The sequence below is a fragment of the Hemiscyllium ocellatum genome, chromosome 22 (assembly GCF_020745735.1).
Source record: "Hemiscyllium ocellatum isolate sHemOce1 chromosome 22, sHemOce1.pat.X.cur, whole genome shotgun sequence".
NCBI lineage: Eukaryota > Metazoa > Chordata > Chondrichthyes > Orectolobiformes > Hemiscylliidae > Hemiscyllium > Hemiscyllium ocellatum.
Window position 1 is genome coordinate 1,979,596 of NC_083422.1, and position 27,334 is coordinate 2,006,929.

The following is a 27,334-nucleotide window of genomic DNA, read 5'->3' on the forward strand; positions in this document are numbered from 1 at the left end:
ACTATACGGAATATTTCAAATGTGGCCAAACCCAAGCCCTATATGACTGTAACATGACCTGCCAACTCTTGTACTCAGTACCCTGTCTGATGAAGGAAAGCATGCTGTATGCCTCCTTGATCACTATCAACCTGCATTACCACCTTCAGGGTACAATGGACCTGAACCCCCAGATCTCTCTGTACATCAATTTTCCCCAGGACGTTTCCACTTGCCGTATAGTTTACTCTTGAATTGGATCTTCCAAAATGAATCACCTCGCATTTGCCCGGATTGAACTCCATCTGCTGTATCTCTGCCCAACACTCCAATCTATCCAGATTCTGCTATATTCTCTGACAGTTTCCTTCACTATCTGCTTCTCCACCAATCTTAGTGTAATCTGCAAACTTGCTAATCAGACCACCTACACCTTCCCCCAGATCATTTACGTATATCACAAACAACAGTGGCCCCAGTATGGATCCATGTGGAACACCACTAGTCATAGCTCTCCATTTTGATAAGTTCCCTTCCACTACTACTCTCTGTCACCTGTTGCCCAGCCAGTTCTTTATCCATCTAGCTAGTACACCCTGAATTCCATGCGACTTCACCTTCTCCATCACCCTACAATGGAGAATCTTATCATACACCTTACTGAAGTCCATGTATATGATATCTACAGCCTGTCCCTAATCAATCAACATTGTCACATCCTCAAAGAATTCTATTAAGTTAGTAAGATATGACCTTCCCTGTACAAAACTATCTGATAAGTCCATTTTCTTCCAAATGAAAATAGATGCTATCCTTCTGTAGCTTCTCCAGCAGCTTCCATACCACTGACGTCAGGCTCACCAGTCTATAATTACCTGGATTATCCTTGTTACCCTTAAACAAAGGGACAACATTAGCAATTATCCAGTCATCCGGGACCACACCCATGTTCAAGGGTGCTGCAAAAATATCTGTTAAGGCCCCAGCTATTTCCTCTCGATCTTCCCTCAGTAACCTGAGAGAGAATCCATCCGGACCAGGGGACTTATACACCTGGAGACTTGGGGACTTTTGGTCGATTGAGTCTCTACCTACAAAGCTACCCTAAATCTATAATTCACTTTCAAGCTGTAGGCCAATGATCTTGAATGTTATGACAGTTCAAGGGTTGATCCAAGTACTTTTTTTTAAGCAATGAAATTTTCACTTCAGTTATTCCCCCAGGCATTGCATTCCAGGCCCCACCACACTCCGGGTGAAAAAATGTTTCTTCAATTCCATTCTCAACCTCTTGCCTGTCACCTTAAAATTATGCTTCTTTCAACGAAGGGGAGCAAATGCTTTCTATTCACTCTGTCCATGACTCAATCTTATACACCTCTATCAAGACACTCCCTCAACCTTCTCTGCTCCAAGGAAAAACAACCAAAAACGGATATATCCAGTTTCTGTTCATAACAAGATGATTAGGGGTTTAGATAGGGTAGACACTGGGAACCTTTTTCTGTTAATGGAGTCAGCTGTTACTAGGGGACACAGCTTTAAATTAAGGGGTGGTAGGTATAGGACAGATGTTAGGGGTAGATTCTTTACTCAGCGGGTTGTGAGTTCATGGAATGCCCTGCCAGTAGCAGTGGTGAACTCTCCCTCTTTATGGTCATTTAAGCGGGCATTGGATAAGCATATGGAGGTTATTGGGCTAGTGTAGGTTAGGTAGACTTTGGTCGGCACAACATCGAGGGCCGAAGGGCCTGTACTGCGCTGTATTTTTCTATGTTCTATGTTCTAACTAATGTGCTGTAATTGAGGCAATATTCTGGTGAATCTCCTCTGCACCTTTTCCAGTACAATTACATCCTTCATATAGCGTGGATGTCACAACTGCATACAGTACTCCAGTTGTGTCCCATCCAAAGTTCTATACAACTCCAATATAACCACCCTATTCTTAGAATCTATGCTTTGACTGGTAAAGTTAAATGTCGCATATGACTTTTTAACTACTTAATTAACCTACCTTACCACCCTCGAGGATCTGTGGACAAGCACTCCAAGATCCTGCTGTTTCTCTGAGCTTCCTAATGTCTTCCCATTCTTCAAGTACTCCCTTGTCTTGTTACTACTCCCAAAGTGCATCACCTCTCATGCGTCAGTATTCCATCTGATCAATCCATCTAAACCTGTAACCCGAGATATTCCTTCTCACTGTCAACCACCCAACCAATCCTCGTGTCATGTGCAAACGTACTTATCAGTCTCCCCCAACACCCGCACCCCCCCCCCACAACATTCTCATCAACATTGTTTATAGGTATCACAAACATTAAAGGACCCAACATTTATCTTTTTATCTTAAAATAAATAATTTTCATTGGTCAATTTTAATGGACTTCTTGTCTTATTCATCAAAGCTGCTCACTGATAACAACAGATTTCCATCAAGCTATGAGACTTCCCCCAAACCAAAAAATCTACAGAATTTTCTCAATGAAGCCCAATGCTGTCCAGATCTCTCAACCCTGTTGTGTAAATAGACTGTTATGTTACCATTAGTTTTCTGATAGTTACCTTAGATCTAGTTACTACTATTGTGCTGCTAGGAAGTTTCTCCTTTGTTACTATCTCAAAATGAGTCATGAATTTGGAACATCTTGATCAAATCTCCTCTTAATCTTTCTCTAGCCTAAAGAGAACAGCTTCAGTCTCCCACCAACCAAACTCCTTCACTCTAGGAAATCATTTATGCACCACGACCTAGCACTTTCACATCCTCGTTCTAATTTTGTATCGAAAACTGAACTTAGGATTGAAAATGGTTCTCAGCTGATGCCTGCCTTTCTTCTCGAAACGTTTGATATAACTTCTTTACTGGCTCATGCTTCAGTCAATGAAGTGAAGGTGTGAACTTTTGTGGTCTCCTGCAGTGAGTTTAGTGCTGGAGAGGTAATCTAATAGGGGGAAATGTGCTGGATAGACCACCAGTCTCCCACCGCCACTTGTTTTAAGTTAATTCAGGAAGACCATCCTCTAGTACTCTGGGATAATTAAAGCTGTTATTTGGGCAATAATAGCCTCATCCTGCCACTGCCAGGATTAACCCAGTGATATACATGTCATGTGGGAAGCACAAGCAGCAAACCCAGTCAGGGTTCCTCTGGCTTCCCCAGGAAGGGGTGGAAACTGGTTTTGTTCAAAGGTTGAGACCAAATTCTCTCCTCCCTCTGCCACTCCTACCACTCTTGCTGCTGATTTTGATTCCCATATCCGCCTTTCCACTGTCAGTCACTGGTGCTTAAGTCCCTCCTCAATTCGATACCTCAAGTGGATTCATCAAATTTTACAGTACAGTAGGAGGTCATCCAATTAATTATGTCTGTACTGGCGCCTGAAAGAGCCACACAGCAAAAGCCATTGTCAGCTCTATCTCCGGAGCCCTCTAAATTCATCACTTCAAATATATATTCAGCTCTCTTTTGAAACCTTCTATGGAATCAGCCTCCATCACTCTCCCAGGCAGCATTTTCTAAATCCTAACAGCTCTCCTCATTACCAATCTTAGCTGTCTTGCTGACAATCTTGCAATTGTGATCCCCTAGTTACTGATATACCACCTAGTGGAAATGGAATATTTGTCAAACTTATTCATAAATTCGAACATCTCAATGAGGTCACCCCTTAATCTTCTCTGCTTCAAGTAGAATAAACTCTCTGACCTATCTTTCATCAAAAATCCCTCATTCCTGGTATCCAGTAAAATTCCTTTGAACTCTCTCTAGAGTTTTAATATCCTTCCAGACAGGTGCCCAGAAGTGAACACAATATTCCAAATATGGTTTGACCAATGATTTGCAGAATCATAGAGATGTACAGTATGGAAACAGACCCTTCAGTCCAACAAGTCCATGCTGACCAGATATCCCAACCCAATCTCGTCCCACTTGCCAGCACACGGCCCATATCTCTCTAAGCTCTTCCTATTCAAGTACCCATCCAGATGCCTTTTAAATGTTGCAACTGTACTACGCTCCACTATTTCCTCTGGCTCATTCCATACATGCACCACCCTTTGCTTGACAAAGTTCCCCCTTAGGTCCCTTTTATATCTTTCCCCTCTCTAAACCTATGTACTCTAGTTCTGGTCTCCCCCAACCTAAGGAAAAGACCTCTTTAACTGCCCCCTCACCTACAACATCACCTCCCCTCATCAAATCATCATCTCACAAACCATCCATAACCTCCTCACCTCAGGGGATCTCCCATCCACAGCCTCAAACCTCATCGTCTGCGAACCTTGCACTGCCCAATTCTACATCCTACCAAAGATCCACAAACCTGACTTCCTCAATTGACCCATTGTCTTAGCCTGCTCCTGTCCCACTGGACTCATCTCTGCATACCTTGATACAGTCCTGTTCCCTTGGTTCAGGAACTCCTCACCTACGTTTGCGACACCACCCATGCCCTTCACCTCCTCCAAGACCTTTGTTTCCCTGGCCCCCATTGCCTCATCTTCACTATGGACATCTAGTCTCTATACACATTCATCTGCCATGACAAAGGCCTCCTAGCCCTCCATTTCTTCCTCTCACACCGTCCCAACCAGTATCCATCCACTGATACCCTCATTCGCCTGGCTGAAATGGTTCTCACCCTCAACAACTTCTTCCAATCCCTCCAAACCAAAGGGGTAGCCATGAGCACCCACATGGGCCCCAGTAATGCCTGACTCTTTGTCAGTTACGTGAACAGTCCATTTTCTGCACCTGTGTCGGCACCATTCCCCACCTTTTCCTCTGCTACATCGATGACTGTATCATTGCTACATCCTGCTCCTACAAGGGGGTTGAACAGTTCATCAACTTCACTAACATCTTTCACCCTGACCTCAAATCCACCTGAACCATCTCAGACGCCTCCCTCTCCTTCCTGGTCCTCTCATCTCCATGTCTGGCAATTGACATTTACAAAAAACCCAGTGTCTCCCACAGATGCCAGGACTGCACCTTCTCCCACCCCGCCTCCTGCAAAAACGCCTTATTCCCAATTCCTCCGCTGCATCTGTTCCCAAGATGACAAATTCCACCATAGAAAATCCCAGATGGTCTCCTTCTTTAAAGATTGCAATTTCCCCTCCCATGCGGTGGACAATGCTTTCCAGCGCATCTCATTCACTTCCCTCATCTCCGCCCTTGAACCCTACCCCTCCCAACACAAGGACAGAATACCTCTGGTCCTCACCTTCCACCCCACCAGCCTCCGTATACATCACATCATCCTCCACCATTTCGGCCACCTACAAACAGACCCCACTACCAGAGATATATTTCCCTCCCCACCCCTATTTGCATTTCGGAGAGACCATTCCCTCCACGACTCCCTTGTCAGATTTACGACCCGCCCCCAACCAGCCTTCACCCCACTCCTGGCACCTGACCCTGCCACTGCAGAAAGTGTAAAATCTGTGCCCACACCTGACTCTTACCTCTGTCCAAAGGACCCATTCACATCTGACAGAAATTTATCTGTATCTGCACTCATGTCATCTACTGTATCCATTGCACCCGATGTGGTCTCCTCTACATCGGGGAGACAGGACGCCAACTTGTGGATAATTCCAGAGGATATCTCTGCGACATCATCACCAACCAACCAACCATCACTCTGTGGCTAAACACTTCACCTCCCCCCACCCCCACAACACCAAGGACTAGTTCTGGGCCTCCTCCATCACCAAACCCTAACCATCCAACACCTAATCTTCTGCCTTGGGACCCTGAAACCACATGGGATTAATGTGGATTTCACCAGTTTCCTCATTTATCCCCTCCCGCAATCTTATCTGAGTCCCAAGCCTCCGACTTGGCACCGCCCTCTTGACTTGTCCATCATCTTTCCCATCTATCCCTCTCAGACCTACGACCTTCGCCCCCACCTTCATCTACCCATTGCATTGTCAGCTAGCTTCACCCCATCCCCACACCCCTCCCATTTGTCTGTCAGCTCCCTCCAACTCCCCACAGCTCACATGCCACATTCCTGATGAATGGCTTCTGCGCAAGACATCGATTCTCCTGCTCCTCAGATGTTGCCTGGCCTGCTGTGCTCTTCCAGCATCACACTCTTGACATTTTATCCACCTGTCCTGTTACCTGTAGACACACATCAAGATCCATCTGATCCTCGGTGCTTCCCTACCATTCACCATGTATTCCTTTGCCTTGTTATCCTTATCACTATTCACCACCTCACCATTCATGAACTTACTGATCAACCCTCCTACAGTTAACTATAAAATAATTATCATATACCACAAGAAGAGAGGGCTCCAACACTACTCGCTGTGGAACCGCACTGGATACGGACTTCCAGTCACAAAAACACCCCTCTGCCTCCTGTCTCTCGGCCAATTCTGGATCCAATTAGCCAAACTTCCTTGGATCCCATGGGATCTTATTTTTGCTGCCAGTCTCCTATGTGGGACCTTATCAAAAGCTTTGTTAAAGTGAAAGTAGACAGCATCAAAAGTAATGTCCTCATCTACATACCTGTCGCCTGTTCAAAACATCCAATCGAGTTGGTCAGACACAACCTCTCCTTAATAAAACCACGTTGACTGTTCTTGATTAATCCCTGCCTTTTTAAGTACAGATTCATTCTGTCCTTTAGTGTTACTTCCAATGGTTTACACCACTAAGGTTTGACCGACAGGCTGGTAGTTTCCTGCTTTAGAACATGGAACATAGAACAGCACAGTTCTATTTGGCCCCCAATGTTTTGCCGACTTTTTATCCGACTCTAAGATCAAACTAACCTACATACCATTCATTTCACTATCATCCATGTGCCTATCCAAGGGTGGCTTAAATGTCCCTAATGTATCTGACTCTAGTACCACTGCTGGCATCCACCACTCTCTGTGTAAAGAACCGACCACTGATGTCTCCCCTAAACCTTTGTCCAATAACATTAAAATTATGTCCCCCATGATAGCCATTTCCACCCTGGGAAAATGTTTCTGGCTATTCGCTCTAGCTATGCCTCTCGTCATCATGTACACTTCTGACAAGTCACCTCTCATCCTTCTTCACTCCAATGAGAAAAGCCCCAGCTCCCTCAGCTTTCCTCCAGTCCAGGCAGCATCCTGGTAAATCTACTCTGCACCCTCACTAAAGCTTTCACATCCTTCCTATAATGAGATGACCAGAACTGTACACAATATTCCAAGTGTGGTCTAACCACAGCTTTATAAAGTTACAGCAAAACCTCTTGGCTCTTAAACTCAATCACCCTGTTAATGAAAGCCAACACACTATACTCCTTTTAACAACTCTTTCAACTTGCGTGGAACTTGTTGTGAAACTTGAAAGGGTTCAGAAAAGATTTACAAGGATGTTGCTAGGGTTGGAGGATTTGAACTATAGGGAGAGGCTGAACAGGCTTTTTTCCCTTGGAGCGTTGGAGGCTGAGGGGTGACCTTATAGAGGTTTATAAGTCATAAGGGGCATGGATAGGATAAATAGACTGGGGTGGGGGAGTCCAGAACTAGAGGGCATAGGTTTAGGGTGAGTGGGAAAAGATATAAAAAAGACCTGAGGGGCAACCTTTTCATGCAGAGGGTGGTACATGTATGGAATGAGTTGCCAGAGGAAGCGGTGGAGGCTAGTACAATTGCAACATTTAAAAGCATTTGGATGTGTATATGAATAGGAAGGGTTTGGAGGGATATGGGCTGGGTGCTGGCAGGTGGGACTACATTGGTTTGGGATATCTGGTCAGAAGGGTCTGTTTCCATGCTGTACATTTCTATAATTCTAATCAGGAGTGTGAGGCATGACCTGCCCCTCACTCAGCCATGGTGACTATCTCTAATCAAATTATGCTCTTCCAAATAATTATAAATCCTGCCTCTCAGAATCCTCTCCAATAAGTTGCCCACCACTGATATAAAACTGGTCCGTAATTCCCATGTTTTTCCCTACTCCCTTTCTTGAACAAGGGAATAGTATTTGCTACCCTCCAATAATCTGGTACTCCTCCAGTGGACACAAAGATCATCACCAAAGGCGCAGAACTGTCTTCACTTGCTTCCTGTAGTAACTTTGGTTATATCCTGTCTGATCCAGGGGACTTATCATGTTTTTCAAAATTTCCAGTACATCCTCCTTCTTAAATTCAACCTGTTCAATCATATCCGTCTGTTTCATGTTGTCCTCGCAAACAATAAGTTCCCTCTTACTAATGAATACCGAAGGAAAGTATTCATTAAGGACCTCCCCTACCTCTTCTGACTCCAGGCTCAAGTTCCCTCCACCATCCCTGATTAGTCCTACCCTCTCTCTGGCCATCCTCTTGTTCCTCATTTACGTGTAGAACACCTTGGGTTTTCCTTAACCCCACCAACCAAGGCCCTGTCCTAAATCCATTCTTCAGTTCCTTTCTGGCTACCTTGTAACCTCTGTCTGTCTGATCCTTCTAACCCCCGTCTGTCTGATCCTTGCTTCCTCTTCCTCTTGACTAGATATTCAACATCCTTTATCATCCAAAGTTCCTTCACTCACATCCAGTGCTCCCTAAACAACCTCCACATTTCTGTCATGCATTTCAGTGAGAATATCTGTTCCCAATTTCTGCCCCACAATTCCTGCCTAATAGCATTTTAATTCCCCCTCCCCATTTAAATACTTCCCATACTGTCTGCTCCTATCCTTCTCCATCACCATAGTAAAGGTCAGGAAGTTGTGATCACTATCACCGAAATGCTCTCCCACCAAGAGATCTGACACTTGACCTGGTTTGTTGCCAAGCACCAAATCCAATATGGCCTCCTCCCTATTCGGCCTATCCCTGTGTGTGTGTGTCCACCTCTCTAGTTGGCCTATCTACATATTAAGTCACAAATCCTTCCTGGACTCACCTGACAATATCTGCTGCATCCAAACTATTTGCACTGAGAAGGTTCCAATCAATATTAGGGAAGTTGAAGTCACCTATAACAACAACCTTGTTACTTCTGCACTTTTCCAAAATCTGTTTCCCAATCTGCTTCACTGTGTCTCTGTTGCTATTGGGGGCTGATAGAAAACTCCCAATAACATGACTGCTCCTTGCCTGTTTCTGACTTTCATCTACAATGACTCAGTAGACAAACTCTCCTCAATGACCTCTTTAATAATGGCACCACATTGGCTGAGCTCCAGTATTCTAGCACTTTTCCTGTTGCAGGGGAGGAACTGAAAATTTTTCTAAACCTGGTTCTCCCTTGCCTCATTCAGCAATCTAGGATATATTTCATCCAGCCTGGAGACTCTCTACCTTTAAGCCTGCCAGATCACTAAGAGCCTCCTCGCTGTGATACTAACTTCTTTAACTTCTCTGGTAGGGCCTTCTATGTACTGACTTAAAGAGTTCTTCTGGATGCAATTTTAAGAATTCTGTTCTCTCTAAACTTTCACGCTATGACTGCTCCAGTTAATGTTTGCAAGTTGAAATCTGTCACTATTGCAACCCTATTTCAGAATTATTGGAGTTCTAAGATTAGAAATGACTTTCCTATGAATTAAGAATTTAAAATTAGGATTCATCCTTTCACAACAGAGAGAGAATTATTAAACATGCCTGAGCATACTTGAGTGCTCTAGACCATCAACATTCAGTGGTATAGCTCTTCCCTTATTTGTAATGGAGTTATCATGCTAAGTTCTGTAGTTTTCTACTCAATGATATAAAGTAAGTGCTACTTTAAATGTTTATAGATATCTTACATTTCTTACTGTGATATTATTTAGACTTAAAAGCTGACTTCTCTTATTTGAAACAAGATTATACTTGGTTTTCCTATTATTATTACTGCCACAATTGCCTTTCCCATTAAATGTGTATTGCATGCTGATTGTTTAAACAACTTTAATATAATTTAGAAATTATATAAAATGTATTATCTCTAATATACATAAGACTTGTATAGTTTTCTGCATCCAAATTTGAGAACCCGTCTGTTGTCTTTGTTTCTGTGAGATGATATGTTACTAAGGAGATCCCTAGGTCAGTATAAAATCCAGGTTGTAATAAACTAGCAAAAATTAATGAAACAGGCAATCTGAAAGAACATTGTATTCTCAGCTAGTTCCTTGCCTTCACGGTGAGTTGTATAAGCTTCTCAGACCGAGCTGGTCATCTGAAGTTGATCATCTGAGGCATACACCTGATCCAGGGTTGTCTCAAGAATGGTTTAGGATTATTATTCTGTTCAAGGAATCTTTACTGGGTGTCTAACTTGTGCTGTACCTGCCCTGGGAGTGTTTCATGAAAAAAGTATAAAGAATAATTCAGGGATACAAAATTCACAAAATTAAGAATATAATCTATCAGTTTGTGATTAAAGCAGTGAAAGGTACCAGAACCTGTTCCATTTGCTAATCTTTCCGTTGAGTAAATGACTTTCAATAGCTTTGCTTTGTAATCAGAAACACAAAGCACTCCATTATATCAGATATGAAAAGATTAACTTTCCACTCTATAGCTGCTAAGTAGAGGGGTCAAGGGCATGATTTGTTTTCGACGTTAATGTGATTTTAATCCAGCTTTGTTTGATGAAGCGGCTGATTATTAGGTTAGGAGCACTGGCAGCTGGCACGGATTGAACAAGTTATCAAATGAGATAGTGTTTTGGACAATTCCACCCACTACCCACTCAAGCTGCAGCCAACCATAGAGTCATAGAAACATAAAGATATACAGCATGGAAACAGATCCTTCGGTCCAACTCGTCCATGCCAACCAGATATCCTAACCTAATCTAGTCTGATTTGCCAGCACTTGGCCCAGATCCCTCTAAAACCTTTATATTCTTACACCCATCCAGATGCCTTTTCATTGCTGTTATTGTACAAGCCTCCACCACTTCGTCTGGCAGCTCATTCCATACACGTACCACCCTCTGTGTGAAAAGGTCTACCTTAGGTACCTTTTAGATTTTTCCGCTCTCACCCTAAATCTGTGCCCTCTAGTTCTGGACTCACCCAACACAGAGAAAAGGCCTTGTCTATTTATCCTATTCATGTCCCTCATGCTCTTATAAACCTCTATGAGGCCACCCTGAGCCACCGATGCTCCAGGGAAAACAGCCACAGCCTGTTCATCCTCTCCTTATAGCTCAAGTCCTCCAACCCTGGCAACATCCTTGTAAATCTTTTCTGAACCCTTTCAAGTTTCACAACATCCTTCCAATAGGAAGGAGACCAGAATTACACACAATATTCCAAAAGTGGCCTCACCAATGTCCTGTACAGCATGACCTCCCAACTCCATTACTCAATGTTCTGACCAATAAAGGAAAGCATATCAAATGCCTTCTTCACTATCCTATCTACCTGCAACTCTACTTTCAAGGAACTATGAACCATTCACACTATGACTCTAGTCTATTTGTTCAGCAACACTCCCCCTGGACCTTCACAGTAAGTGTATAAGTCCTGCTCTGATTTGCTTTTCCAAAATGCAACATCCTGCATTTATCTAAATTAAACTCAATCTGCCACTCCTCAGTCCATTGGCCCATCTGATCAAGATCCCGCTGTATTCTGAGGTAACCTTCTTCACTGTCCATTACACCTTCAATTTTGGTGTCATCTGCAAAATTAATAACTATGCCTCCTATGTTCACATCTAAATCATTTAGATAAATGACAGAAAGCAGTGAACCCAGCATCGATCCTTGTGCACACACTGGTCCAATCTGAAAAGCAACGTTCCATCACCATCCTCTGTGTTCTACCTTTGAGCCAGTTCTGTATCCAAACGGCTACTTCCTGCTGTATTCTATGAGATATAATCTTGCTAACACATCTCTCATGAGGTGTTAAACAATTGGAATTATACCTACTCTCATTGTTTAAACATTACAAAAATAAATTGATATTTTCTTCACCACCATTTATATACTAGCGTTGTGCCAGTGCTTAATTCTCACCTCTTGAGTTATGTACCCTCTTCCTGAGAATTGAGCACATCATCTTCGTTGACAGACCAGCCTGGAGTACAGAGCCTCACAAGGACATTTCATCTCATTTATGAAAAACTGCTTATCATCACGAACTGAAAATTTAGCATTACCATTCAGTGCTGATCTGAGAAGAGAATTTATGTAGCACTTTTATTTCAAAGGGAATGGAATATAAAAATAGAAAGCATTTGTTAAATCAATGCAAGATGTTAGTCAGACCATAATTAGAATTTTATGAAGAATTTTGGTCCTTTTTAAAAGTAGAATGACATATTGGAGGCAGGTAAGTGAAGGTTCACTCAGTTGATACTAGGTATCAGCTTTTATGATGAAAAGTGTTTTCAGTTAGACCTGTACTCATTGAAAGATAGAAGAATGAGAGGTGACCTTATTAAAACATACAAGATTCTTAGGGGACTTGACAGGATACATGCAGAGAAGTTATTTCCCCTTGTGAGAGAGTCTAGGACAGAAGTATTATCTCAGAATAAGGAGTCACTTATTTAAGACATCGATGAGGAGGAGTTTCTTCTCTCAGAAGGTAGTGAATCTGTGTGATTCTTTACCACAGAGGGCAGTTCAAGGCTGAGAGAGACATTTTAATCAGTAAGGGAATAAAGATTATGGGCTAAGGCAGGAAAGTGGAGTTGATGGTTGTCAGATCAGTCAAGGTCCCACTGAATGACAGAGCAAACTCAATGGGCCGAATGATCTCCTTCTGCTCCTACGTTTAATGGTCCTATTTATGCTTCGCAGAAGCACATTAAACCAAAGACTGTCACTGAGTCACAGAGCAATATTAGGTCAGGTGACCAAAAGTTTGGTCAAACATGGAGGTTTGAAGGACAGTGTAAAAGGGAGGGAATTTCCCAGCATAGGGCAACGATTGGTTGAGTAATTATAAGAGGGACAAGTGGCCAGAAAATGGATGAGCACAAAATTACAGAAGGTTATGGAAATAGTGATTAATACTTAAATAAGGAGTAATCACGCCATGGAGTGATTTCAAAACCAGGATCAGCATTTTAAAATCAAACATGGCTATCAGACATCACTGTAGATCAGTGAGTACAAGAGGGACAGGGGAATGGGTCTTGCTGCAAATTTGGACACAAGCACCAGAGTTATGTCTGATCTCTGTTTTAAAGAGGGTAAAATGTATAAGACCAGGCAGGAAAGCATTGAAATAGACAAGAGGTAACAGAGGTATGAATGTGTTTAATTAGCTAAAAGGGGTGAATCTTACAGGGGTAGAGTCTTAGAGATGGTACAGTGTGAGCCCAGAAGCTCATTTCATGATCACATACAACACAAATATTAAAAACAGACTTGCTTAATCTCAGCCTGTTGCCAATGAGTAAGGTGGACCCAGCAGTCGGTGTTTGAAAAAGCAACAAAAACTATGGCTTCAGTCTTCTTAATATTCAAGAAGAGAAAATCCTTTCTCAGGAAAACGTGTCAAGCAAGTAATGTGACAATCTGCCAGCAGTGGATGCAGGTGGTGATTTAGACCTGGTGATTTATCATGTTACATGTGAAAATTAAAATCGTAGAATCCATAAAGTGCAGATAGAAGCCATTCGGCCCATTGATTCTTCATTGACCCTCCGAAGAGCATCCCACCCTAACCTTGGCACAATCAATCCACCTCACTTGTACAAGGGCAAAGTGTAAACTCCACGCAGTCACCCAAGACTAGAATCAAACCCAGGTCCCTGGCACTGTGAGGCAGCAGTGGTAACTACTCTTCCACCATTTGGATCTTGTTTTTAGATGATGATGCTAAGGAGCAGCATGTGGATGAGAAACAGGAAGACAGCTGAGGATTGGTGTTCGGGGGACACCAGGCTAACAATGTGAGAACAGAAAGAGAATACATTGCAAGTGATTCCCTGGCTCTGTTTAAAGAAATAATGGAAGTGGATGAGCACAGTACCATCCAACTGGATAACTGTGGTGAGGCGTTGGAGCAGGATGGTGTGATTAGCAATGTCAAAGATTGCAAACAGATCAGGAAGGATGTGGTCAGAAAGTCACCACAGATGTCATTTGTGGCTTTTACAAGAACAATTTTAGTATTGTGGCTGGATAGAATGCTGCTTGGAGTGATTTAAACATGGCTCAGTGGTTAGCACTGCTGCCTCACAGCACCAGAGACCCGGGTTCAATTCCTGCCTCAGGCAACTGTCTGTGTGGAGTTTGCACGTTCTCCCCGTATCTGCATGGGTTTCCTCCAGGTACTCCGTTTCCTCCCACAGTCCAAAAATGTGGTTAGGTGGATTGGCCATGCTAAATGGCATGTAGTGTTAGGTGAAGGGGTAAATGTAGGGGAATGGGTCTGGGTAGGTTGCTCTTCGGAGGGTCAGTGTGGACTTGTTGGGCCGAAGGGCCTGTTTCCACACTGTAAGTAATCTAATCTAATAAAGACAAGGACAGTAGCAATGTAAGGGCAGAGAGGGGAAGAGCTCCTAGTGTACATTCAGCCTGAACTGTCCCCGTCAATTACCACCGTCCTTTGCCTGGCCAAACTCGTCTTCACTTTGATAAACTTCTCCTTGAACTCCTCCACATCCTTCAGGTCAAAGGGGGTGGCCGTTGGTATTCCTCATGGGCCCCAGGTATGCCTGTCTCTTTGTGGGATATATGAAACATTCCTTGTTCTGGTTCTATTGTGGCCCCCACTCTTTTTCCAGTACATCAATGTCATCATCAGTACTGCTTCCCTTTCTTCTGAAGTGGAGACATTTATCAATTTTGTTTCCAAATTCTGCTCTGCTTTCACCTTCATCTGGTCTACCTCTGACCCCTCTCTTCCCTTTCTCAACATCTCTGTTTCCATTTTAGGGACAGGCCACCAATCAAAGTTTGGGAGAAGATTTGTAGCTCGGGTGATCTTTGTTGTGGTTCTGTTCGCCGAGCTGGGAATTTGTGTTGCTGACGTTTTGTCCCCTTTCTAGGTGACATCCTCAGTGCTTGGGAGCCTCCTGTGAAGCGCTTCTGTGATGTTTCCTCCGGCATTTGTAGTGGTTTGAATCTATCGATCAATCTATGGAACTGGTTGTCAGTTCCAGCTGTCCGTTGCAGTGGTCAGTACATTGGGTCCAGGTCGATGTGCTTATTGACAACCGGAAGCGGCAGATTCAAACCACTATAAATGCCGGAGGAAGGATCATAGAGGCGCTTCACAGGAAGCTCCCAAGCACTGCGGATGTCACTTAAACAGGGGATGAAACATCTGCAACACAAATTCCCAGCTCGGCGAACAGAACCACAACATAGGCCACCAATTCCACTACAAACCCACTGACTCCCACAGTTACCTAGGCTATGCATGCTTACACCCTGTAACCTGTAAAGATCCTATTCCATTCTCCCAGTTCTTCTGTCTCCATTGCATCTGTTCAGATAATGCCAACTTCAACAAGGGAACCTCCAATATGACCACCTTCTTCCTCAATTGAGGATTCATCAGCACTATTGTCGACAGGGCCTTCAGCCAACTCCGACCCATCTCCCGCACTTTGGCCCTCACCCCTTATGTTCCCTCTCACAGCAGTGATCGGGTCCCCTTTTCAAACCACTAACATCCATATCCAAAGGATCATTATCTACTATTTCCACCACCTCCAGCGATATACCAGCACCGGACGCATAGTCCCCACCCCTCCCTTGTCAGCAATCTGCAGGGACTGGTCCCTCTGGAACACCCTAGTCCACTCCTCCTCCACTCCTCATGCCTGCCTACAGCCTCATATTACTTTCCCTTGTATTGAATTGAATTGAATTGAATTGAACTGCATTGAATTTATTGTCATGTGTACCGAGGTACAGTGAGCAATATAGGCAGATCACATATTTAAGTAGCATAGATAAGTAAATAATAGGTAAACAGTGGCAAAAACAAAAGCACAGGTACAGGCGAATGTTAAGAGTTTGAGAGAGCATTCAGTATTCTCATAACAGTTGAGTAGAAACTGTTACAAAACCGGCTGATGCGTGTGTTCAGGCTTCTGTACCTTCTCCCTGATGGTAGAGGTTGTAGAAAAAACATTGCCAGCATGGGATGGATCTTTGAGAAATCACACAAGGTGTAACACCTACCCATTTACTTTCTCCCTTCTCACATCCCAAGGCTCCAGGCACACCTTCTAGAGGAAGCCGCGGTTTGCTTGCACTTCACTGTATTCACCACTCACCATGTGGTCTCCTCTACATTGGGGAGACGAAATGCACACTGGGTGACCGCTTTGCAGAACATCTACATTCTGTCCACAAAACTATCACCAAATCACTAGTTGCCACTGTGTTCCCAGGCCAAAATCTCTGTCTCAGGCTTGCTGCAGTGCTCCGGTGAAGCTCAGTGCAAGCTGGAAGAAGAGCATCTCATTTTCTGCATGGGGATCCTGCAGTCATCAGGACTCAAGATCGAATTCAATGATTTTAGGACCTGAGCATCTTCTCCGATGTCCTTACCCCAACCCCCACAAACATGAGCTTATACCACAACCATTGGCAGCTACTAATGATCCCCATTAGCTGCCCTTGATACTTTTAGATTGACTTTTACCCATTCCTTTTTCTGTCTGACTGTTGATCTCTGTCTCTGGGCTCCATTTCCATCTAGTGTTTATTCTTCTCCTCACTTGCCCCACCCCAACTTTAGCTTATATACCAATCTTTGCCAAGCTTTCAGTCAGTTCTGAAGAAGGATCACTGGACTCGAAACATTATCTCTGTTTTCTTTCCACAGACGCTGCCAAACCTGCTGAGATTTCCCAGCAATTTTAGTTTCCTGAAACTTCTACTGTGTTATCTCACATTTGTCCATATTAAACTGTACTTACTCTCCTTTTAACCCATCTCAGAAACATGTCCATCCATGCCTACCCACCTTCCCTTTACATTGCCCACTGCCCTCGCTCACCTCTCTGTCCAAGGGCAGGACCCCTGCCTCTTTCTTCACTCCCTGTGATGAAGTGAGCATACAATGACAAGTCTAGCAGACATCAGAGTCTTTCCAGACATTGGAAAAAGATCCAAAAATATGAAATTACTTGCAATAAGGTTGCCTAGCCTCTTAAATAACTCTACTATGCTGCCGGCATGACTGTTTCATGCTTCTTCTTTCAGGAATGAACCATAAGCCTGTTGCCAGGTCCTGCCTTGTCTGAATGTGGTATCATGGTGCCACAGCGAGTGGCTGGTTTGTGGATAGCAGCAATTCTCGGTTTGGTGGTGGGGTGTAGCGGTCGCAGTTCTAGGATAGCCAGGAAAACATAACTACACAACTCCACAACTTCTGGATCCTGTTTACAAAAATCATCCTTAAGCTACATTTGACGTGCACCTCTGTTTCAGAACAAGGAAAAGAATGGCAGGTGAAGTGGGATCAGGCTATAACCAGTAACTGAGAGTCTGAGACAAGGCAAGCCTCTGTAATTTAATTCTGGGCTTGTGTTTGAGACAGAAACAATATCATAGCTCAAGATTAGATTAGCCAAGAGTTCTTAGATTAAATTAGTTTGGTAATGACAGAAATGAGATAACAAATCGGAGTGAGTAATTACTGACATGGACTGAATGGGCCAAAGCATGTTTCCCTGATGTATCCTGATTGTATTCCAGTGTTGAATCAAGTGAGGCCAGTGGCCAAAACAGTTGGGTATAATAACCAATCTGAACAGGAACTCAGTTAATAAAGGTGCAGAGTGAAACCACTGCTGATACTATTACTCTGTGCAACTACCATTCTAGTCTAAACTGTTCTTAAACATTGGCGAATGTGAGTGTAAATAAAATTGTTAACAATCTGAATAAATGAGGCAGAAGGATAGTTACATAGACTAAAAATAAGGTGATGCTGGAGACAAACCAAATGGCTAGAATAACATAACCAATGTAATAGGTAATCCAAAATTATCCAAACTAAATAAGATAGAGAGACCATAACAATTTATCGAGGTGGTGGTGTCAAAACAGGACAGTAAGGAAAACTTCACAGATACAAAACAGTGTGATGGGGTCACACGTTGCACCCAGCTCGGGTGCAGGTAGGATTTGGAAACACCGTTCTGTTTAATGTTGTTCATATTCCTTGGGCTCTTGGAGATACTAGCAGCCTTGTGAGAGCTCACTTGTTCCTGGATCCAATCACTCTGTTCTGAATGATCCTCAGCATTAGCTTAGTTGCTTTGTCCTACTATGCTGCACCTTGGGTCTCCTAAATATACTTCCTCTTTTCCAGAGAGAGAGAGTGAGAGATAGAGTGAGAAAGAGAAAGGCTGTGATTTTCTTCAGATTTAGATGGATGGTCCTGTTTTGAAGGATTTCTTTGCTTTGTGCTGTCATTGCCAAAGAAAGATGCAAACAGGAGGTGGCTATTCAGTTTATCACAGCTATTCTGGCTTTTTAAAAGATCTATTTGATCCACTTCCCCTACTCTTTACCTATGTCTTTTAAAAATGTCCCTTTTCAAGGCTTTCTTCAATTCCCTATTTTAATTTATGATTGAATGTGCTTTCCCCACTCTTCCTCTGCCTTTCAGATCATAATATTGCACTGTGTAAAATAAACTTGATTATTTCCAAATGGATTTTTGTCAATTATTAGAAATGTGTGCCCTCTGGTTACCAGTGTTCCTGCTTTTTCTCTATCTAATTCAGTAAAACTCTTCATACTGTTAGACACCTTGATTCCATCTCCCCTTAAAACCTTTCTGCTCAAAAGAAGACACTCTAATGTATAAAGTTTTAATCATGCATTCAGTTCACTCTGCAGTGAGAATGATATGCTTTCTCAGAGGCTCTGTCCTCTCTCTCTCTGTTTAAACCCTGATTAGTGGAAGGGTGGGTCACAAACAGGATTATGATCTAATGGTCCATACCAGTAGTGTCACTAATTGATTCCTGCATCCTGAAATCTCCTCAGTTCAAAGTTAAAGTGAAACAGCAGCAAAAGACAAATGTAATCATTGAATATAAAGTTTAAAGATGATTAACCTTAATTTTAACAAGGTTATTTTTCTGTGATAAAATAGCCTCTTCATTCAATTGTAAATCACATTCCCTATACACAGATAGTTGAAATTGCTTCATGCACAGGCTTATTACTATTACAACCCTATTTACAATGACAATACCTGCACGTCAAAAATACCTCATTTACTGAAAAGAGAAACCTGAGGTTGTGAAAGGCTCAATGTAAATGCAAGTCTTTTTTTTCTTTATCTTGTATTTACACAACTTACATTCTTCCTGCACATTCATGACAATAGGGTGGAAGGCCCAAAATGTCGACATTGGAATGAAGGTGACATGAAAAGCCTGTAACTTGCTAAGGTATTCAGTCAGCCTGATGAAGTGGTTGTTTTGAGCCTGAGCAGGTTTAGTATGCTCAGTTCTCTGGAGAGCTTAGATTACTGGGTCAGGGATCTGGGGAATCATGGACCAGGAATCAGGATCCAGTTTCAGGGAATCGGCAGCTAGATTAGAAAATCAGGAATCAGAACTGAAGAACAGGAGTGGGTACGGAAGATTCAGGAACATCAAGTCAGGCATCTCAGTCAAAGAATTGAGAGTCAGCATTGGAGAATGGCTCATTGTTTCATCTCCTTGAGCCCAGACAATGTAACCCCTCTATGTGGGAGCTGCCAGTTTCAATATTAGTCCTCAGCTCTGAAGAGATCCTATACACGACCAAATGCATTTCAAAGAATGGTCTGAGAAGTGATGAATTTTGCTTTTGCCTCCTCAGTTTCATCATGATTGGAATCGGTGTGGCTGGTTACCATTGCTTCCATCCTGTTTCCAGTGTATGTGCTGCTGCATGTCATTCGGAAGCTCACCACTGTCGTTAACTCCTGTTGATCGTAGGGACTGACATGTACAAAGGGGCACCAGCGGAAAGCTCGCTTAAATCCAATGCGGAATCTGGGCAACGACAACATGAAAAATGATACATAATGCATCGTGGGATTCGACAATGTTGTACACTTTCCAAGATGATTCACACCTACTCTCCTCCAGAGATTGTACACATTCCAGAGACATGGGGGAAATGTTAAAGTACAGAAAACTACAGTCCCAATGGGACCACATGACCCCCACCCCAGTGTAGCTCAGTACCCAACCACCCTCCACAATCTGGTCTGGCAATCCCCCCGCCTCAATTACACTACCCACTACACACTTACATATTACTTCCTTTTGGAAACAGCAAATGAGGAATATTGGGCATGACATAATGATTTGGGAAAGGCAGATAATGTAGAAAACACTCAGCCACTGCAGTTTCCTCACCTCTGTTGCAAAAAGGAACTGAGTGCTATGATTAGACAATTAGATGATAGTGGAAGAGAATCAAGGTGACTGGTCATTCTAGATCAAGCAATTCTCATTTCCTAACTTCCTGCCTTGTAAATGATGTTCCTGTGATTAGAAAATATTCTTGGGAGCCATCACAGAACTGCCTGGTCTCTATCATAACCTCTGCTTGTGATATGAAGAGACTATTTAGTGCTGATTAGTTTAGGAGGAGCACTCCAACCCCGTTCTGATCTGTATCTTAATTTCATCAACTCTCCTTTGGCTCTGCAACGCTTACAAAAGAAAAATCAGTTAGAAGTCAGATGATATCCAGTTATAATCCAACAGGTTTATTTGAAATCACAAGCTTTTGGATTTTATAGGCAGATCGATCACACAAGTTGTGTGAGTGGAATGTCGACAGGCTGAAATAGGTCTCTGCGGGTGATCAAGAGTGTCAGATGGTGTGAGTAAAGTGTCAACTACTGAATAACAAGGAAAGAGTTGACCTATAATCTGAATAAATGAGGCAGAAGGATAGTTACATAGACTAAAAATAAGGTGATGCTGGAGACAAACCAAATGGCTAGAATAACATAACCAATGTAATAAGTAATCCAAAATTATCCAAACTAAATAAGATAGAGAGACCATAACAATTTATCGAGGTGGTGGTGTCAAAACAGGACAGTAAGGAAAACTTCACAGATACAAAACAGTGTGATGGGGTCACACGTTGCACAATATAAACTCTAGATCTTTGTTGAGGCCATCTTCATGGGTATGGAATTTGGCTATCAATTTCTGCTCCATTTCTGCATTGTCGTATATCTTGAAAGCCGCTTACCAAAATTTACTCAACACTGTCTGATAGTCTTGATCACCTGCAGAGTCTTATTATGCAGCCCATCAACACTCCACTCACACCATTTGCATCTCTCTGCCTATAAATTCTGTGTCCTGTGTGCTTCTCTCTTACTTCACCTGGCAAAGGGGCCACACTCCAAAAGCTTGTGATTTTAAATAAACCTGTTGGACTTCAACCTGGTGTCATCTGACTTCTAACCTTGTCCAACCCGGCCCAACACCAGCACTTCCACATTGAAGAAAAATCAACCAATCTTGTTTCTGGAATATTTAGTCATCCCATTAATGTTTGGTTAATCTCATTGTTAAGATTATTTAATATTCAGAAGAAGCAGATGGGACTATTAATTGTCTGAACATACATACGAAGCCGTCTTTTTAATGATTTGAGAAAACCTTTTGTTGTGCTTTAGGTTGCACTTCAGCCCACCACTCCTGATCTTTGGACACCTGGTGCGGAGGCATGCAGGCAGTTTAGAGGATGTCCTCCTGGGTCTGCTTCTGGGCCTGACCAGGCTGGCTATAAACGGATCCAGGCAATGGGCTGTGGAGGGGGTCATCTCTGTAGATTGTCAGCCCCTCTTCCCCAGCTATGTTTGTGCCGGTGGGTGTCCTTGAAGAGGGACTGTGGTGTCTCCCAATACGCTTGGTCTCTTTAGAGAAGGTGGGGGGGGGGGCACTGCGAGTGTTTTATCTCCCCCTCCAACTCCATTTTTATTTAGTCTCGCTCACTCTCCCAATGCCCCCTCATCCTCTGATGATTAGCATTGCCCTTAACAGGCTTTGCCTGTAAGTATCCAATTGGCTACACGGGTGATTTATTGATAGTGGTTAATAGATGGGAAATACCATGGGTGATTTGGGGACAGGAGATAAAAATTGATTGATTAAGTATACTGCTTCAGGATATTGAAAATGTAAGGAATACACTTTCTATATCCTGAAGCGTATGTAAGGAAAAATGTCTGGAAAAAGCTGTAAAATTGAGTAGTCAATAAACTTACATTAGGAACATAGATTACTGCAACATCAGAACACTAACTCTGCCTGTCTCTGTTTACCCATCTGCTACCTGCTTACCTTCCATTTGTCTTGCTCTGTACTTGCATTTGCCTGTTCTTTCATCTGTCTATATACAATTGGCAGTGTTCGATGGTTAATGTTGGTCTTTCTCTGCTTGCCTCCTCACACGCATCCAGACCATCTGACAGTCTGCCCACCTCCTGCTGCCTCAACTCTATTTCCATTGAACTGCCAGTATCTTGACCCGACACAAGTTCGCTGTCATCCTTTTCAAGTACCATTCCCTCCTCTACTATCATCAAACCCCTGCTCCAAACAATAACAAGAATTCCCCCATCCTTCCATCAATGTCATTTACCTCTCAAATTCCACAACCAGTTTCCCAACTCTGTGTCTCCTTTCCTGGAATTCCATGTTTAAACCATTCAGACAACATTCTCCACAACCACATCGTTACGACAGCTGCTGTCATACTCACCAATGACATCCTGTGTCACTGTGATGAAGATAAATTGCCCTCATCCTTCTCGGCTGACGTTCACACCATTCTGCTCTGAAGCGTCTCCACTGTCATCAATCTGTTTGGGACTGCACTCACCTACAATTCATTCGATCTAAAGTTTCTCGTCTCAATGTTGTATCATTACATCTGGCATTTCCCAACAATCTTTGAACCATCCCCCACATCCTTCTCGATCTCTATAACTTCCTTCAATCCTTACCCCTCTTCCTATCACTGTCACCTCGTCCAGGTCCTACAACTCTCCCGATCTCTGTAAGCTCCTCCAAGCCCTACACTCCTCCCAATTTCTGTAACCTGTCCAGCTCCTACACCCCTCCCTATCTTTGTAACCTCTGAAAACTCCTACACCCACCATATCTCTGTAACCCACCCAACCCCATACCCCTCCCTATCTTTGTAACCTCCTCCAAACCCTACACCCACCCCATCTCTGTAACCCCTCCAGGCTCTACACCCCTCCTTATCTCTGTAACCTCTTCCAGGCCCTACACCCCTCCTTATCTCTGTAACCTCCTCCAGGCCCTACACCCCTCCTTATCTCTGTAACCTCCTCCAGGCCCTACACCCCTCCCTATCTCTGTAACCTCCTCCAGGCCCTACCCCTCCCTATTTCTATAACCTGTCCAGTCCCTACACCCCTCCCTATCTCTATAACCTCCTCCAACCCCTACATCCACACTATCTCTGTAACTTCCCCAGGCCATACACCCCTCCTTCTCTCTGTCACCCACACTAGTCCCTACAAACCTTTCGAGATCTCAGTATTCCTCTAATTCAAGTCTCTGAATTTTTGTCACACCATCATTTGTGGAGACTGCTTTCATTTACTTGGACTCTAAACTCAGGATTTCTAAAGATGTCTAATCATTTTTCATTCCCTGCTCTGTTAGTCTCTCTAAAGATAACATCAATCGTTAATTATGACAATCCTGACATGGCTCAGTGACATTTCTTTTCATGATACTTCGAGTGTTTTGGACAGTTGGCTATATTAAAGTCCCAACAAAGTTTTTGTTACTGTTGTTGGCTCTATCAATCCATCTGCCCTTGTCAGCCAGTTTCATGATTATTACTGTGCCTATTGCCCCTCTCTGTGCCCAGCCCCCTGCCTGTCCTGTCTCTGTATCCACTGCCACCAGCTTCCCCTCTGCCTACTCATGTACCCACTGTTGGGCTGTTGTGCTCACCGGTTGTTAAGGCAGCAGTAAATGATGGGGTTGTACATGGTTGAGCTCATGGCTAGCCAGAATATGCCCAGATACACCTGTTGTATGTAGGTTTCATAATAGATGTCCTTCTTGAAACTGGCCAGAATGAAATACAAATGATAGGGCAGCCAGCAAAAGGCAAAGGTCAGAACAACCATAATCATCATTTTCACAACCTGAAACAGAGTAAAGAACATCAGGCAAGCTTTGAAAAGTAATCTTAGAGATGTGTAAGAAGATTTTATCACAGCAAACTTTTAATATTTATTGGGCATACCAAACACAGATCATTGAGGACAAAGATCCTGTCTATCAATTTTGTTGAGCTGTTTGATTTACGGATTTAGTGTTTTTATTTTTCATGGGCTGCAGATAACACTAGCTAGATCAGGATTTGTTGACCATCCTAGTTGCCCTTGAGAAGGTGGTGGCGAGCTGGTGAGCCCATGCACTATCGATTGACCTACAATGTCCTTAGAAAAGGAGTTCCAGAATTTTGACCCAGCTACATTGAAGGAATGGTGATATATCTCCAAGTCAGCTTGGGGAGTGACTTGAAGGGGAATGTTTACGTGGTGGTGTCTCCCCCATCCTTCCAGATGGAAGGTGCTGTTAAAGGATTTATGATGAATTACAGTAGTGTCTCTTGTAGATGATACACATTGCTGCCACTTTTTAAACAGTACTAATGGAGCGAATGTTGAAGGTGGTGGATGGAGTCCTGGTCAAGCGGGCTGCTTTGACCTGGATGGTGTCGAGCTTCTTGAGTATTATTGGAGCTGTACCCATCCCGGCAAGTGGAAGTATTCCATCATATTGCTGACTTGTGCCTTCTACATGGTGATAGGCTTTGGGGAGTCATGAGGTGAGTTACTTGCTGCAGTATTCCTAGTTTCTGGCCTAATCTTGCAGCCGCTGTATTTATATAGCGAACCCAGTGGACCAGATCCTTGAAACCTGAAAAAATATAGATTGGAAAAGATCCCCGAAGCCCAAATAATTTCACACTTTCAGGGATCTCCCTGAAACATGAAAAATTCTGCACTGGACCAGATCTCTGAAAGGCTAATCATTCTGCACTCGAATAGATAATCAAAATATGGGTCATTTTTACACTATAATTGATCACAGAAACACAAGTAATTGAACCAGATTAAACTATCGAAACACAAGTCTTTATCCACTGTCATATGCCACTGAAACATTGAGTAGGTCATCAAAACATGGGTCACTTTACTCTGGAACAGATCCCTGAAACATCAGTCACTCTATAAATCACAGAAACGTGTCAATTTACACTTGAAAAGATCACTGAAACAGGAGTTATTCTATACTGCAATAGATTATTAAAATGGGTCATTTTTCACTTGAATGATGACTAAAAAAAGTGCATTATTGTATGTTGGACTAAGCCAAAAAAATTGATCACCCTACACTGCAATCAGTCACTGAAATACAAGTCAGTCATTCTGCACTGGCAGGATCACCGAAACATGAGTCATTTTACACTACAATAGATTATCAAAAACTGGGTCATTTTTCACTTGAAAGATCACTGATCATTCATCACTAGATCATCAAAATATTCAGCAATCTAAACACTGGAATAGATTACTGAAGCATGAGTCACACTGAAATCTTTCATATCTCAAGTGTCTTTCCACACTGGAATACATTATCAAAACATGGATCATTCAACCCTGGACTAGATCATCAAAATGTGAGTCATCCTACACTAGAATTGATAACAGAAAAATTTGTAATATTTGAATAAGAATTATCACTGAAACAAAAATCATTGTATACTGGAATAGACATTTGAAAAATGGGTATTCTACACTAAAATACATCATCAAAACATGGGTTATTCAACACTCAATAGACTATTGAAACATGGTTCAATCTGCACTGTAATATATATAATGCAAACACGGTTCAGTCTGCAATGGAATAGATAATAGGAACATGGGTCATTGCACTGGAATTGATCACTAAAAATGAATCATTGTACAATGGAATAGGTCTTCAAAACATAGATTATTCTACATGGATAAATGGCTGAAACTTGAATCATACCATACTGGAATAGGTCATTGAAATATGGGTCACTTTATACTGGAACAGATAGTGGAAACACGGGTTATTGACTCATTGGAATTGATGTCTGAAGCACAGGTCACCCTGCATTGGAACAGATCGCTGGAAGGTCAATAATTGTACAGTGGAATAGATCATCAAAAAATGGGACATGCTACACTGGATAGATGGCTGAAACAGGAGTCTTTCTATGCTGGGAAAGATCATCAAAACTAATCACCTCAGTGTGTGCTTCCAATTAAACCTGTTGGACTATAACCTGGTGTTGTGTGATTTTTAATCTCATTCTACACTGGAATAAATCACTGAAACATGAAGCATTCTGCACCGGAACAGATCATTGATACGTCAGTCATCCTAAATTGGACATCAAAAACACAAGTAATTTCAGAATAGAATACATTCTCAAAACAGACATTCTACACTGGAATAGATCACTGAAACATGAGTCACTCTGCAATGGAACTGATCATTGAAACATGAATTACTCTACACTGGAATAGATCACCGGAATATTGGTAATTCTATACAGGAATAGATCTTTAACACATTGCGCCTTCTACACTAGAATAGATTACTGAAACAAGTATCTTTTTACACTGGAATTCATCATCAGAAGATGAGTCATTTTACACTGGCATCATGACATTCTGTACTGGAAGAGACCACTGTACCTCGAATCAATCTAAACTGGAACAGATCATCGATACATGAGTTATTTCACACTACAATAGATCATTAAAGCATGAATCATTCTATATGAGAAAGGATTACTGAAACATATGCAATTCTACATTGGAATAGATTATCAAAGCATGAGTCACTGGACAAGATCACGAAAACATGAACAATTGATCACTGGAATATAATATCAAAACAAGAATCATTCTCCACTGGAATAAATCACTGAAACACGAATCATTGTATAATGGAACATATTATTAAAACAATGGCCATTCTACACTGAAATACATCTGGAATGTGAGTCAGTCTACACTGGGATAGATCATCGAAACAAGTATCATTCTACACTGGAATAGATCACCAAAACGTGAATGTTTAACACTGGAATAAGTAATGCAAACATGATGCAATCTGTACTGGAACAGATAATAGAAACATGGGTCATTCTACACTGGAATTGGTGTCAGAAGCACAGGTCACTGCATTGGAATAGGTCATTGATACATTAGTCACTGCTCTAGAATTGATCACTGAAAGGTGAATCATTGTACAGTGGAATGGGTAATCAAAACATGGATTGTTCCACACTGGATAGATTACTGAAACAGCAGTCATTCTACACTGCAAAGATCACTGAAACATGAACTTT

General features: G+C 42.5%; 1 protein-coding gene across 1 annotated transcript in view; it reads right to left on the reverse strand.

The window, feature by feature from the left end:
* Positions 1-15,219: 15,219 nt before the first annotated feature.
* The window catches only part of tacr2 (tachykinin receptor 2), a 98,473-nt gene continuing 86,358 nt past the window's right edge, over positions 15,220-27,334 (reverse strand). The window contains exons 4-5 of the mRNA XM_060841825.1: positions 23,884-24,080; positions 15,220-19,908 (exon numbers count right to left, since the gene is read on the reverse strand). Coding sequence (XP_060697808.1) covers positions 19,686-19,908; positions 23,884-24,080 — 420 coding nt within the window. The 3' untranslated portion in view covers positions 15,220-19,685. The remainder of the gene's footprint in view (positions 19,909-23,883; positions 24,081-27,334) is intronic.